This window comes from Aedes aegypti, chromosome 1, assembly GCF_002204515.2.
Source record: "Aedes aegypti strain LVP_AGWG chromosome 1, AaegL5.0 Primary Assembly, whole genome shotgun sequence".
NCBI lineage: Eukaryota > Metazoa > Arthropoda > Insecta > Diptera > Culicidae > Aedes > Aedes aegypti.
This window is the reverse complement of record NC_035107.1, coordinates 265508129-265524257: the sequence shown is the minus strand read 5'-3', so window position 1 is coordinate 265524257 and position 16129 is coordinate 265508129. Positions and strand designations below refer to the sequence as shown.

Here is a 16129-nt window from a genome sequence, read left to right as displayed (position 1 = left end):
TTGTTATCAGCCGTTAACAAGGATCCGAGGTAGACGAACTCATCAACCACTTCAAAAGTATCCCCGTCCATCGTAACACTGCTTCCTAGGCGGGCTCTGTCGCGCTCGGTTCCGCCTATCAGCATGTACTTTGTTTTTGACGCATTTACCAGGTCTGTACAGGTCTGCCACCGTTCCAAATGTTCTGCCGACAATATCCATATTATCTGCGAAACAAACAAATTGGCTGGATCTTGTGAAAATCGTACCTCGGTTATTGAACCCGGCTCTCCTCATGACACCTTCTAGCGCGAATTCTCACCGAGAAGACGTGTAACTTTTTCGCAAAACTTCACATCAATTTGTCCTTTTAATCCAATTGCAAAGTATATGTAATGTTTAGCTTTTCGGTAGTTGTCAAACTTCCACTCGGCTGGTTAGCCATAAACCACGTATCATAATTAATTAAAAACAAGTTTTATTATAATGTTATGTAGAAATAGATCCTACCGTGTTGATTCGAATTGCCCGGAGGCTTTGAATCCCGGGCACCGGAATTTAGAATTTGATCCAAAATACCGTGGAAAAGGCCAGTGTCCGGCTTTTGAAGCGTCCATCAATTCGTAGCACCACGGTATATTCAGTTAGTGCTCTGCATATTTGTGTTGCCAGTGGAAGGTTATGAACCATGCGTCTCCATAATTAAACCGATACCACAAGTTCAATCTTGTGCTTTCTCTTTCACCAATTTCTTGTCACCAAAACCTTCAACATACAAATCAGTACACTTTATCCTAAGGGGCGAATGTCCATAAATCATAAGCAAAAACGACCCTAGACCTAGCGCCATCTCTCAAGCGCATCAATCGCACGCGCCAACATCCCATTTTAGTTTGACTGTTTCCCATATGATTGCGTTCGTTGTTTGCATTCGTTTCGTTTCGTCCCGCGCAGCGCAAACTAATTGACCATGGTGGACAGCCGGTCAATCCGATTCTACCGCTTTGTTTCAAATTCCGAAAAGACTCATATTCCGAACACTCGATTTCACATGAAGATTTTGTTTTTATCTCACTAAAATGTGGTATAAAATTTTCAGAAAATGACGGTAGATTGCAACTCATTTTAAAAACTTTTATACACTTGATCGATTCTTCATAACGAGGCCTTCAAAACTAGCTCAAATTTACAAAATGTTCGGTATTTAAGAAAAAAGTTGCTCTATGCCTTTGGGTAAAATAATAGAAAAATTTTATGATACAAAATTTTTATCGGTACACCATGCAGTACACTCACAAATTATTTCAAAATATCTGTTGATTCATCACTATAACATGCATTTAAAGTCACTGCAAGCCTTAAGTGTTCGAAGTATGAGTCAAATGTGCTTATTCTGCGCGGCGTGTGAGGTGAGACGAGTTGAATGAGGTGACAATTGTCGACTCGCTCTCTTTTGATTAACATTAGTCGTCTCGACTCACACGCCGCGCAGAATAAGCACAAAAATAAGTTGAATGCTTTCGACTGTGATGATTGATTTCCTTCTGAAATTTTATCGGCTTTATCACTCTTTCGGCGTATATTTCGTCTTCTTAAAGGGCTTAGAGGCTGCGTTTTGTTGTGTGTATTGGTGTATTGTCACAAGTCGGACAATACACCAAAACACACAGCAAAATGCAGCCTCTAAACCCTCGAAGAAGCTGAAATATTCACTGAAACGTCGGAGAAGTAGAAGAAAAAGCCGTTTTAGCAGCTTCAAGACTGATAGAGTTAGGTTTCTGGCACCACAATATAACCCCATGGGGAATAAACGAGCCACCATCTTCGGTTCCCACTGGGAAGTGGTTCCCCAAGACAGTTCAATGTTAGTAAACAAATTGTCGTTTCGGGAAAAAAAAATCTAGAATAGCGAAAAATCACACGCACAGTTACAAACGCTTGAAATATTTGGTTCTGAACGAAAATGTTTCTTATGGTGAGCCTTGAAAACAGTTTGATGAAACTTAAAATTATTATTGATACGATTTGACCAAAGTGAGTAATTACTCTTGAGTTTGATGCTCACTTAAAAACATGGCTACTTAGCAGTGGGCAGGATAGAGCCGATAAAACTGTACACAGTTTTGTCTTAAATTTCGAACATAGCGCATATTCCACAGCTTAGAATTGATGTTTTCACATTTTTTTTAATGTAGGGAACTTGAATGATAGAAGTGTTTCTTGAGTGTTTCTTGAGTGTTCGGAATATGAGTCATATTCGGAATTTGAGACAAAACGGTACATAAGCGCGACTGCGTGTGACACAATTTTTATTTTCGAATCTCTTCCCGCACCGACTGCCGACTGACGTCTAGAAGAGATCACGACCTCATCAATTTAGGGGGGAAGAGGCGGTCAATAGGGTGACGGTAAACAATCAACCGTTTTTTTTTTGTCAGAATGCTTTCTTTCGGCTCGGTGAAGATCATTTGGCAGTAGTTTCGCGATCGCCGATCGACCAAGATCTTCCTTGACCAAGACCGTTTGATCGCCGCGTTAAGTGCTCGTTTCGTTGTGAATGGAGCAGAAGGCAGTAAATCTTCGGTTGTGGTTCCAATAAATTTTGTGAATCGTGAGCGTGATTGATTCCATTCTGAAAATAGGATCCTCGTTAATTACGGCATAAAGTGGCTGATTTTGTGAAAGTGAATCATCATTTTTATACTGGCACAGAGGTGTTCAAGCGACTATGACGGTGTTCGGTAATCACCGGGATCGGTTGCTGGTGGTGACCTTTGTCGTTGCTATCACTTTCTTGGTGTCGGTGTGTCAAGCACTGCAAGGATCCGCTCTTGAGGAGGCTCGGTTGCATCGAGAGAATTTGGTTCGAAAGTATTTAAAGAAGCTTAAGAAGGAGGATGGGGCCATTAAGCTGGTTGGCGGACGAGGCGATTTTGAGGGTGAGTTGATACGGAAGTGTGTAGCTAGTTTTAAGGCTAACAATTCCTCTTAATTCTGTGTTGTGTTAAATTATTTATGTAATGTAGTAATTTGTGAAAATTTGTATGTCTTTGCAAAATTAGATTGTCATCTTAGGAATTTTAGAAACAAATGTGTAGCTAAAAATCAACTGATCATTGTTATAATCTTGAACTACATAATTGTTACAAATCCTAGAATTCAAATACGCTTTAAAGGTCTTAAGCTCAAGGTGCAAGTAACCAGCTTTTCTTGAAATTCAGTGACATATGGTAAACGCTCCCTTAATGGAGGTAGTGTGTTTTGACATGTTCTGCTCTAATAGATGACTATTTGATATTTTTCTATGATGTACTATGCAAAAATGAAAAAAGCAATCGAATAATATCCATGAAATTTATTCGTTAGGGTATTTTAAATAATTATTTTACTTTAAAATTTGGCTTCCTTGCACCTATATTACCTGTTGCTTTGCTTTGTATTAGTCATGCTTCAATAGTCACTTTATAATACTTTGTATAGTGCTATCAATCCACTCGAACCACGAGTGAGCTAGTGAGAGGAATATGCAAGCCATAACATAGCTGATTCATTTCAGTAGTGTTGTGCGTGGAGGCTCTAAAATATGACGACACTCTTTGTCTTACGAATCACTTCTGGTCCAGCCACTGAATCGTTATGATCGGCCAACAAATTTGTCTTATTTTAATCTGTAGTTTTGTTCCATAAATTATAGTCTATAGTGTACAATAAATCTTTTGTGTAGTGTGTAATAAAGTGTCAAATCAGTATAATGATGTGTTTAATATACCAAACACGTTATTTGTCTATGCTGGAGAAAATACTTACCACTACCACTGCAACACCTACATACGCACCTGAAGATTGCAGACTGCCCGGTACAAAACGGAATTCCGGAAACCCTCAACCCATCCTGGACATAATCTAGACCAGTGATTCTCAACCTTTTTGCAGCTGCGACCCCCTCTAAAGTTCTACAAACATCCCGCGGACCCCTAAAATAGATGGTCTCGAAATGTAAGCTTTCCAAGGATGTCATTATGAATCATCAGATACCCTTGGCAAACACACCCAAAATCCACGTCTGTAATTTATTAAAAATAGTATTGAAACTGAGCAAATCACAGAAATTCGTTAGTGGTACATTTTTAGACAGATGTATGAAAGTTGCCCCTTTCCCTTCTGAAACTTAAGTTAGCGATTTGAGACTAACTTCTTACTCCTGGTGCCTGACTGCTTCTAATGAAAGTTGTTGCTGGCTTCCGTCCGACACTTCCGTGCAAAAGTTTGGGTTCTCCCCCTTAAAAACACATTGTACATATCTCTGTGATTATACGTCCAATTGAAACACTCTATGGCGCAATCGAAACATAATGAGATATTCTTACTTTGTAGGTATTTTTCCAAAAAACACTAAATTTGTACTTAAAGTTGTGGCATTTTTCAAAAAATTCACTGAAAAAACATGGTCAATATTCTCAGATTGACCACAATTGACAATTGATGCGTCATTAGAACCGTAATCTTATATTCTTTGAGGAGCAATTGCAAAATTTTGGGGGGAAAATCTGAAAACTATTTAAAATTAATGGAACAGTCAATCAAGTCATCGTGCAAAAGTTTGGGTACACCTCAGCCACACGCAAATAATTTTTGTCAATTTTTCTGAAATTTTCCATTTGATTTTAATAGTTCATAGCTTTTCCAAACACAAATAATGGCGCGTACATGATTGATTTGAGATTTCACAGAATGTTCGTGTTTTAAGTAAGCTCAGGTGAACCCAATTTTTTGCACGATACAGCATACTGAGGGGTGAATCTAATCGCTTGCACGGTGACTTGAATGACTGTATATAGTATACTTCAAAGAATATAAAATTATGATTGTAATGACACATTGATTAACATATTTTTGTCGATACAATGCTGAGGAAATTGGCCATGTTTTTTTCAGTATATTTCCTTAAAATGTTAATTAATTCAAAAAATGTTTTTGGATACATATCTCATTGTCTTTCGAATGCGACATAGAGAGTTTCAATTGGACATGTAATCACAGAGATATGGACAAAACACTTGTGCAGTGTTGTAAAAAACTCAATTTCTCATAACTTACGCTTGAGATTTTTCAGTCGTGAGTTGTCAATCACGCAACTCAGCAGTCAAAAAATCATGGATGGGTTGGCTCACCTTCTTGACTCATTGTCTCGTATTTCCACAGTTTACTGACACACGGTCATAATTTCTTGTTAGTCTGGTAAAATTATAGTTATCCTTTCTAACGTAAACAGGAACATTCGGGTTTGACAAGTTTTTGACGAATTTTGCGACTGAATCATTTCTTACGGTTTGAGTTGATTGAGTGTTTTTGCATCAAATTCCCAAGCGCGAGATTTGCGAAGTAGATCTCTAATGAGTTGGCTCTCACGGGAGATCGCATTGATTGAGATTTGAGTGTAAGTCTATTAACACTGCACTTGTGTATGTTTTTAAGGAGGTGAATCCAAACATATTCACGGGAGTGTATTCACAACAGTACAATGAAGTTCTGTTCAAAGTTTAAAAGATTTTCACTAGATTTGAAAGATTTCTTTGCGTATTTCCAAACTTTCCATCATAAACTTTGAATTTTTTTGCCAAGAAATGTCACAAAGAAAGGTTAGGTATCCTGCATGCAAACCCTGCTTGGAATAATTTCATAAAACGAAAAAAAAAAACACAAAAGTAATTGGTTTTGTTCTTTTGTTTCCTTTTAAGATTTAGTTATGAGATTCAATTAAACCTCTTCACTGTTTAATTCAATATCATCATAGTGCTGAAGAATAGCTCTTTTCATTACTGTTTTCGTTGGTAGGAAAAGTATGCCGGTTAGTTATTTATTTTTTCTTTTGATAAAACGTAGGCTGATATGCAAAGCAGATGCAAAAAATATGTTCTGAATACCTAAATTTGAGTTAACCCTATAGAGTTTTTCCCCGGTTTAAGAAAAGAGAAAATTTTGAAAATCATCTTGGAATAAGCTTTTGAGAAGCCTTCTGGCCGTTGCAGGAGTTCGTTCAACTTTCGATAGGAATTCTTCAAAAGTCTTGTCAGATCAAAAATCTTTGCAGAAGTCTATTAAGGATCACTACGGCAGATATAAGTCAAACTACAACTATGCTAATAAATTCAAGAAGTTTGGTTTGATTATTTTAAAACATAGAAGAATATCAAACTTCTTCAAATGCTTAATTCGCTAAGAAACTAATAAATTTTAAGGAGGCTCGCCAAGAAGCCGGAACAAATCTGCTAATGATTAAGTCAAAATTAAGTAACGATTTTTTATGGATACCTCTAGGAATGTTGTCACACTTGCAAATAAAATCAAATCATTGTGTACATTAAAATTGACCAAGTCCTTTTTTTAATATTTGAAAGATAAAATATCTGAAACCCGCTACTAATACTCTATGCAAAACTGACCATGTAGAGATTCTTTGCATTTATTATGGCTTCGCGGACCCCCTGAGAAGTCTTAACGGCCCCCTAGGGGTCCGCGGACCACCGGTTGAGAAACCCTGCTTTAGATGTTTTCCCTTAGGTGCACCACTAATGGTACACTAGCCCTATTAACCCCTCTACCGGCAGCTTCACTTTTTACCGCAAGAAAAAAATTCAAATCGCGATAACTTTTTTGTTTCACGGTATTTTTGCACCATTTTTTCACAAGTTCTCAAAAAACTCTTCTAGTTTGAGGATCCGTGTCGATATTGATGATTGGTGATCTGGTTTTAAAGATATTCCAATGTTCCTTGGGGGATCGACATTTTCCATACAAAATGTCTTAGGCGGTCATTTTGTTTTACGTCAACTTATCGAAAAAGTAAAATGTGGCCTATACAATACAATGTAATAAGGAGCTACTCTGAAAAAATCATACAAATTTGTTAAGAATTCTTAGAGATATCTGAAAATTACGATATGAGGTTTTTTGAAGTTTTCAAGATCTTTATTTGGTCAGCTTGGTATCAGCAACATAAATGCTCATTACTCAAAGACGGCTGCTCCAAATTGCTTCATTTTTTCACAACATACTTTCATTAATGTATTGTTCTAAAGAGTGAACATCTTAATACGTTAAAAAATCTGTAGCCTAAGATATATACGTGGGTTATGATTAAGCGTCGGTCCCCCAAGGAATTTCGGAATATCTCTGGATCCAGATGACTAATGATCAATATCGACACGGATCCTCAAACTAGAAGAGTTTTTGAGAACTTATGAAAAAATGGTGCAAAAATACCGTGAAACAAAAAAGTTATCGCGATTTGAATTTTTTTTCTGCGGTAAAAAATGAAGCTGCCGGTAGAGGGGTTAAACAATTCAACGAAATCTCCATACAAAATTCGAGAGTTCGGAATTTGAAACAAAACTGTACTTTTATTTAGGCACAAGCCTTCCTGGTGTCATAATGTGATGTGATTTATATAATTCATTCATCTTTCATGAATTTGTCAAGGGATTAAAAATAGGGGGCGTAAGCGCCAAAAACTTACTTTAAAGAAAAAATGGTTTGGAATTGTAGTGCAAGATACTTACAAACAGCATTGAGATGCATTACCATATCCATATACAAAATTTGAAATCTAAATCTCAAGTCTATTCCTCATAGTATTAGGCCACTTCTTTTCAATAACTGTGGTGCCTCTACTAGATTTATCAGCTGTGTTGTCTATTTCACTTGCTAACTACGAAAGTGCTTGTTTCCTGCAATTTTACTCCGTGAATAATTGTGCGAACGATTTAAATTACAAAATCCTTCAAATTAAACCAAATTTAATTCGATCTACTTCTCAATTTCATTGCAACGTTTCCGACGACAATCTTGAATGAAATCTATCTAGGATAATACGTACCGTTAGATGGGATAACTTTGATAGTTTTTTTCGAAGAAAACTTCAATATTTATGCATGGTGTTTCAAAGAATTACAATTCATATTTTTAAAACAAGTACTGAAATCCAAGCTATCGATTGCACTTAATAGATTGCGAAAAGATTTATTCTGAATGGATATATAATTTTTCATGTAATCGAAAGTCGGTTTTCTGTTTTGGGGTAACTTTGATAATGGAGGGTGTTTGATTTGTAGAGCGTTGCATACCTCTAGGCGTTTAACGCTATATGGAAATTTCTGACTTAGATTACAAAAATGGTCGCAGTTTGTAAAAATGGTTTTCGCTGAGATTTAAGACCGAATTCATGTTCTACTAGAACTAGGCTGTCATGGATAAGTGACGAACTCATTATGACTTTATCGCATAGTGATCGTAGAACAGATTTTTTGTAAGCGATGCAAAATTGCTAAAATCATGTATGTTTTCAATATTTGCATAAAAATCCTCAAATGCACTTGATTCCAACGAAAATAACTTTGAAGTGTCATACTAATACTCTTTACTTTTGCATGCGTTTTCCTTAATTGTTTGACAGAAACTTCGTTATTTCGTTTAATATGTTGTGGGTCTCGCTCTATCAAAGTTATCCGCATTATCAAAGTTACCCCGTTTTACGGTTTTAAGTATAATTATCTTGAATGACTAAATCAATTAGGAAAATTGAGAACATTTGATTCATACTATTTGAATAAGTCTTTGAAGCCCTATCATTTGATGTAAAAATATGTAATTCTTGTTGTGATGTTGTTGTTTGTACTTACATTACAGTACCATCAGTGCACCAGATTCCGCTCATTTAAGGGAAGTTATGTGTTCAAATGTTTATTATAAAATAACTATTGTGTCGATCAATACTATTTTTATGTCAAAATGTTGCTCCAAGTATAGGTATTCAGCGACAAAATGAAAAGAATTTGAAAAACTTTCATAAACAAATATTTAATTGCATTTGTTACTGCAACTAAGTGTTCCTATTTCCGCTCACGGTGAACAGATTTCGTAACGAACTAATCAAAAGATGCATTATTTCGAATTTTGTTATAGATCCTGATATTTTTTATAGTCAAATCATAGCTACTACTGCAATAAAGAAGGCTGTATACAAAAATTGACATTATTTTCGAATTTTGTTTATTTTTTTGCGTGAGCGGTTATTGGAACACACAAAAATACCTAGTAATCCAATAACCGCTCACAGCTCCAAGCCTACTTGAATTTTGACGTTGCGTTTGAATTGCGCGCATATCTTCTGCGCGTTACCGCCGCCGCTGGATGTGGATTTAATATAAGCGCCGCAATATATCCCACTCATACTATTCGTTCATAACAAACGCTAGAACCAGAGACGGACAAGAAACCGTTTCCCTAACGCTTCCTACTTCCACGTGCGTTTCTTACGCCTGATACATAGGCAGTCTGCTAACCACAAAAGCAAACCTCTCTGCCATGCCTTTCCCCCAATCCATACACTCCCGCATGAACTGACGTGGATGCAGTGGAATATACGGTCTACGTGGGAGTCAGTTCAATGCATCATCAATTCCTCCCCCTTCCCCTCATTGGTCTGCATTCTGACGTGGCAGGTGCCATTGTTGCCTAAAAATAGAAGATCACCAGCACTTATACACTGAGGATTAGACCTGTTCATATTTGAAAAAATGTCTGGAAATCTACCGGTCAAGCAGTATTCGGAATTTTCATGCTAAGAACAATGTCTGGTCAAATTTTCAGCTCATTTGATAAAGATTTCAGTATGCTTCAAGTTGAAAATATGTTTTTGGGCTTATTTCAAGGTTTGAAAAATCATAACTAGCATGTGGAAAATCAAAACCACTTGCTATTACCACTATTTGAAAGCTAATTCTATTCTGTTAAAGTTTGTCGAACACGCTAACAAGATTGAATTGAGTTTTAACATTGTTTGATCCAAATTTGTACTCCGCTGTACCCAGAAATTACAGTTTTCTCAATATACATGGTATATAAAACATGCATTGGTATTATTTTTTCAGGCCCTAGTCAACGGGAATCAAACATAATACATTTATGAATTCATTGACCATAAACAGATTACATGTTGCTAAAGGCAATAAATTACAATAAATGCCCAAAGATCGAGCACCACATCGCAACCTGATGATAGTTAAATCATGCATGACACATGTACCGGAAACGAATGAATTGAACAAGTTAGCATTGCTTTTTCTTTCCGAGTGATGATTGTTTTGATCGCATTTCACTGATCATTTAGAACGATTTGAAAACAATCATCATCATCGACTGAGAAAAGGCAGTGCTAACGTGTTCATTTTTTGTATTCATTGAAGCTCACAGTGGTGCTCTTGGCTCACCCACAGTGGATTTACAAATGTGCCTCATAATTACCTATTTTTTACAATTTATTTTCGTAAGATAAATGGTTACTTTGAACGGGATTGACTTTTAGATATACATTGTCATCATGTCTGGAAATTAAAAATCCGAAATTTTCATGCAGGCATGCTGTTCAGTGAAAACAATTCCCGAAAAAAGAGATTTTCAAGAACCTCGAGATACAAACCTCAACCAAACTATGTTAAAAGTTGCTCCAATCATAAAATTGTGTTCGGCAAAAGTTCGTAGAATTGGATAAACTACTATGTAGAGGTATTTCCGATAAATTTTGATGTTTCGTTCGGTAGTTATGATTTTTAAAGCTTGAAAATAGCCCAAAACACATAATTGATTTGAAGCACAACTAAATTTACTCTAAATTGAGTGAAATTTTGGCCAGAAGTTCATTTCGCAATAAAAAATCAAAGTATTGGTTGACTGGGGAGTTTCCAGACATTTTTGAAAATATGAATAGGTCTACTGAGGATGCCTGTTAGTCCCAAGCAGTCATTCGGTTGGTTCTTTGTGTAAGTGCAGCTGATCTGGCGATACTGGAGTGCATCCACGGGCGGCCAATCAAGCTCAAGCTAAAGAATTGTTTTATCAAATAAAAATACCGTCAGACGACTTCATTTGACAGTTGTTAGTATTGCTAGAATAATCGAATTTTGGCACGAAAAATCAGTTTTTACACTATTGAGCGGAAATAGGGGCATGGGAGTTCTGTTTGATCTTTCGACCTTGACACTTGCTTTTCCCGGGGCAAGCGACGAGGGCAGGATCAAACATGTCGCGCGTCGGTCTCGTAAGTGAAAAAGTGGCGTGATCGATGAGTTCGGTTGGAGAAAGTGAAAAAGTGCCGCGATCGGTTAGTTCTGTTTGATCCTTCGACCTTGACGCTTGCTCCTGGGCAGTGCGTCAAGAAAGCCCGAACAGTTTTTTTTATTCTTTTTGGGTCGCGCGCTTATTTTTTTTCCTGAGTGCTTTTTTATAGCCGAGTAAACGAGTGAAGCCGAAAGTGGATTGTGGCTGCTCAGTCAAGGATAACGGATCAATTGGTGAGCTCGTTTCATTCTACTATTTCTAATCTATAAAATATGTATGACTGCACATTCAATCGTTACAATGGTGGGATGTAAATATGATTTTTCAACAAACTATGGATGGTTCGTCACTGTGAGTGTCGACACAAACTCTGATTCATGAGTTATTTATGTTTTGCATTTTTTTTCAGAACACCTCTTATATACCTTTATTTTTGTAATTAAAAAAACTTTGAATGGTTCGACACTACAAGTGTAGACTTGCGAAAGGTTCACTTTATTCAACAAACTTTGGATGGTTCGCCACTGTAAGTGTCGGCATAAGACATAGAAATTGTTCATATCAAATGAAAATATTATATATACGTATAAGCATGTATATATCTCACAAATCATTGTTTATCATGGTCTAATCGCTTATCAAAGTGAATCCTATGACCCAACGATCCTCCCCATTAACAAACATCCCTCCCAGTAACCTTTGTGGAGATGCAGAGGCAAACACGGTCTCCAAAAAGCAAAGGTTACATACTAACATTCCTTCCCCCAATCCCACCTGACTGCAAGGACGTGGCCGGCGCCGTTATTGACCCTGTATAAATAGAGGCACTGAATTATGCACACTGAAGAAGATTATGGCCAATCCCAGCCGAACTTCTAGTTGATTCTTTGTGCATTTTCACTGACTTCGGTCAATCACGGAATAGCAACCATTGATATGTGTAGTCAGTCTAAGCTAAGCTAAGCTAAGCTAAGCTAAGCTAAAGCTATTGAGCGGAAATAGGGGCATGGGTGGATACTGGTGCACAGATGTTACTAGAGTTACATATTTCTCAGGAGCACATAAATGTACTGACGAGCCTCCAACCATACCGTCTCCCAGCTCATGGTAATCCTAGTGTGCTGCGCTAGCCGGAGTCTCACAAAAATTCTAAAAGAGCGCGCAAGGCGATGTGCTCCCGGGGAGACACGTCTCATGCGCTGCTCGGCGCTACGGCTCGCCATCGGTATCCAAGTTGTGAAACAACTGCTTAGTAACGAAGAGCCTCTACAACTATTTTCGCCTCATTATGCAGGTGTCTAGATGGCCTGCATGATATGGTCGAAGACTCACGATCCAAGAGTTACAATTTCGATCCTCTTTGAAAACTTTTGTAATCACTTCAATTATTGCGCTGACTTTTAAACAGCACACACAGAACAGATAGCCATCTTAGAACAAACAGTAATTTTCATCTAGAGTACAGGAAAATGTGGAGAAGAGTAGGCGAATAAAACATTGTTTGCCTCACTGGAATTTACAGTGCAGGATATTGACGTTAATTTCGTCTAAAATGATCTGCCTCGCTTGTATAATTTGTTTGACGTTATGTCAACACTGTTGATTCGCCAGCATAGTAAGCCATGCTGCCTTGCAGTGCACCTGAATCAAAACATTTGGCAACAAAAGCTCGACACGCTTTAAATTGCAAACATGAACATTTTCTGCTAATTATTGGCTTTTGACGATATTTTGGCTTTCTTTGGGAATGTATTAGCAAAATGGTGTGGTGATTGGTAATATTCTTTATGTGCGACTGTAGTTTTCCGACTTTAAACATTAACTACTAACCTCCCCCGCCCCTTGGTGCACTGTAAATTTGTATCTGAAAAAATAACGCAAATTTCAATCATGTGCACCTTTTTCGTCTAACGTTTAAAGCAATAAATAGATGTCAAACATAAAGTTTTTCTATTGACGCATTTGCTCAAAAGGACACGCGGCGTGCCCCAGAGGAAACGAACAACCACGGTTTAGCTCGCTTTTTACTTATTTTTCCTGGGAGATAACATTGCGGTGTTTCATCGAACGCGGTTGTTCCTTTCCTGAACCATTCGCCACGTGGAATTTTGGGCAAATGCGCGTTTCAGGAAACTTTACAACACACGTGGCTATGTATCATATCAAGTTCAATTCCAATGTATTGACAGTGAATTAAATGTGTATGTGTATCAGAACTAAGTTGGAGGTGATGATTTCGCATTTTTGAAGAAAACTTCACCTCCAAACACTAGCGATTTTGCGATGGGATGTTGACGTTTGATCACGCATCGAGTTTTGTTTATTACTTTCCATCAAAGGACTGCTATGATTTAAATGAAGCAGAAACCTCTGTCTGATGTGTAAATTTTTAGACGAGTGCAAGGTTGATTAATTTATCGCGGTGTTATAATTTGTCTTTGGTGTTATGTTACATAGCACGTTGTATAGCGCATCAGATACGCTGTCCAGCAAGAATACAATGGTAGACGTTTGAGGAGAAGAAACGATTACAAAGTTCCGGTGTTCAACCAGAGTCGCGTTCTAAAAAATCAGAAAAAAATACTAAATAAATTTTTAGTTGTTGTTTCATTGTTAGATTGAATTTATACTTATCTTTGGCAATTTATGTATTCCCACGAATTTCCTCAATAGTGCGAGTCGAAGTGCGGAATCACGTCGGATCGATAAGGTGCCTTAACTGCACATGTTGAGCGTGAGATGACGAATAAACGAGGTGTAGATACCCAACTAATCCAATGTAATCAAATGCTCCTAAAGTTAATATATTTATAAAATCTCGCGCTTAGTATCATACAGGCGTATCTGCATTGATCGATTTCTCTTCTCGATTTTCTCTTTACGTTAGTACATAAAAATCAAACCGTTTTCGCCACATTTTGCGATGCAGCATGAAGAAGGATGATGAGTGCTTTCTACTGAATCGAAAAAAGCAGTTGAAAATAGTCATCCGGCCGAGTAATCAGCCAGAGAGAAAATCAATGAAGAGAAATAGATCTCTGCAGTTACGCCCTTATGATACTAAACGCGAGAAATGCTTGACTTCATAACATTTATTTCCAAAAACATTTAATAAGTCACAATATTTTTTGAGTTAAAAACTTGGTTAAAAAATATGCTTATGAGTTAAAAGAAAATTAATGTTTATGACGATGTGTTTTTCTTACAAAAATGTTTTGTGTGACACTGAAATTTTTGAGCCTTTATCAGACTGGAAAGTTTCTTCCATTAAGGATTAAAATCCACAATGACATATTATCCTGGTTATAGGTTATAGTTTGAATCAATCCGGTACGTGTTTACAGAAACTCTTATGCTATTTCTGGCTGTTTGCAAACTTCTCAATTTTCAATTCTAAAGATAAATGAGACAAATGCCTCATCAAGGTGTTTGCTGAAATATGATCTGTGATTATAACACAATGGTCGCGCAAACTATAAAACCATCTCCTCTTGATTTTTTTTTCATTATAAACGGAATAATTATTGTTTGTTTGTTATCAATATTCCAGAAAAAAATTACTTCGCTTGAATTAACTGAAGTTTCATGGATGAACATGAACCAGATCAAGATACAACAAATTCGCGGAACCGGCAAAGTACGCGAAATTTGGCCTTCAACGTGAATTTAGAAAATCCCGCGAAATTACACATTTTAGGAGAACTTATATGACAATCTCAGTAAATTTATGAATTTTGGTAATATTTTTTTTTTATTTTGGGTCGAGGTTCCATTGAAAATGTCCTAATCGTTTGTTTATCTTTCTCTAAATTTTGCATCGACAATATAATATTAAACTTATCATCTCATTTGCAAACACAAAGAACTTTTCCACTCTAACAGCCATATAATAAGTTCAAAAGTTTTGTTGTGTCCAAAATCTCCTGAATCTAAAAAAAAAGCATCTTGAATACTATTACATTACAAACACCAAAAGCGTTCAAGCCACCAACCATTTATTTTTTATTCTAAAAATGTATGTTTCTAAGTAATCGTTATTTACTCTAGATGTTTTACCCTATTCTTCCGCTGCTTATAATAGAAAAAAAAGATGTTAAAAACTTGGTGGGATTGTTATCGAGATCTATGTAAGATTTGTATGGTCACGTACTACACTCATTGTTGCTTAAGAAAAATAAATAAATAAAAGTCTGGAACATTGTAAGGAATTTGCATGAAATTATTTTCTTACATATGTGCAGTACAACCAGGTCCGTCCCACTCGGGCTCAGATTGGGTACCACTTCTAGTACTGCATTTGGTCCCTTGGTACTGCAAAAGGTACCCAAGTTTGACAGATCGCAGTACACTTTTCACGGCATTCTAGATTCTGCTCTGTTACCTTATGTGTCATTGAATTTTGGGCCACAGCAAGGGACATGAAGGTCTTTATATTGTCTTTGATTCAACACTTACACATTGGCCGTTATTACTAACAAAATGATCATTTGGATATGTCTGGTAATGTTCAAGGTCATTGGAGCACCAGAAGCAAAGACTTTGACCTCCAAACTTGACTATTCAGCAAACATTTATCTCATTCATATTGAAATTCATTTAAGGTGATTATAAAACGAAGCCAAACTTTGAATTTTCAACAGCACAAAACTGGAGAATCTGACAACAGTTCGCGTTGAAAATCAATTAAATTGCTTGCTTGCTGGTTGTGACCAATGGGATAAATTTTCAACACGGAGCGCTGTTTGGTTCTCAAGTCTTGTACTCTTGAAAATTTGAGGTGTGGCTTCGTTCTATAATCACCTTAAATAAACTATTGTACGATCTGATTACTAAAACAAGGAGCAAATGCAAAACCATTTTTCGTTACCTTCAAATTCAATGAAAATATTTCACTCTTTCTGAAGACTACCTTATTTTGCAACAACCTTGGAGTAGAAATCTAAAAAAAAGATTTGGACGAGTTTTCTTGTCTAATTCTGTAAATTTACAGTGTAAAAAGCTTGCCCGCCGCCACCAGGTGCGCTAGTGTTCGCGT

The 16129-nt window shown here is 36.9% G+C and overlaps 1 protein-coding gene across 1 annotated transcript in view; it reads left to right on the top strand.

Annotated features, from left to right (window-relative positions):
• Positions 1-2438: 2438 nt before the first annotated feature.
• Positions 2439-16129, top strand: part of LOC5567119 (lysyl oxidase homolog 2B) — a 28522-nt gene continuing 14831 nt past the window's right edge. Inside the window, exon 1 of the mRNA XM_021837711.1 lies at positions 2439-2918. Within this exon, the coding sequence (XP_021693403.1) occupies positions 2708-2918 (211 nt within the window). The 5' untranslated portion in view covers positions 2439-2707. The remainder of the gene's footprint in view (positions 2919-16129) is intronic.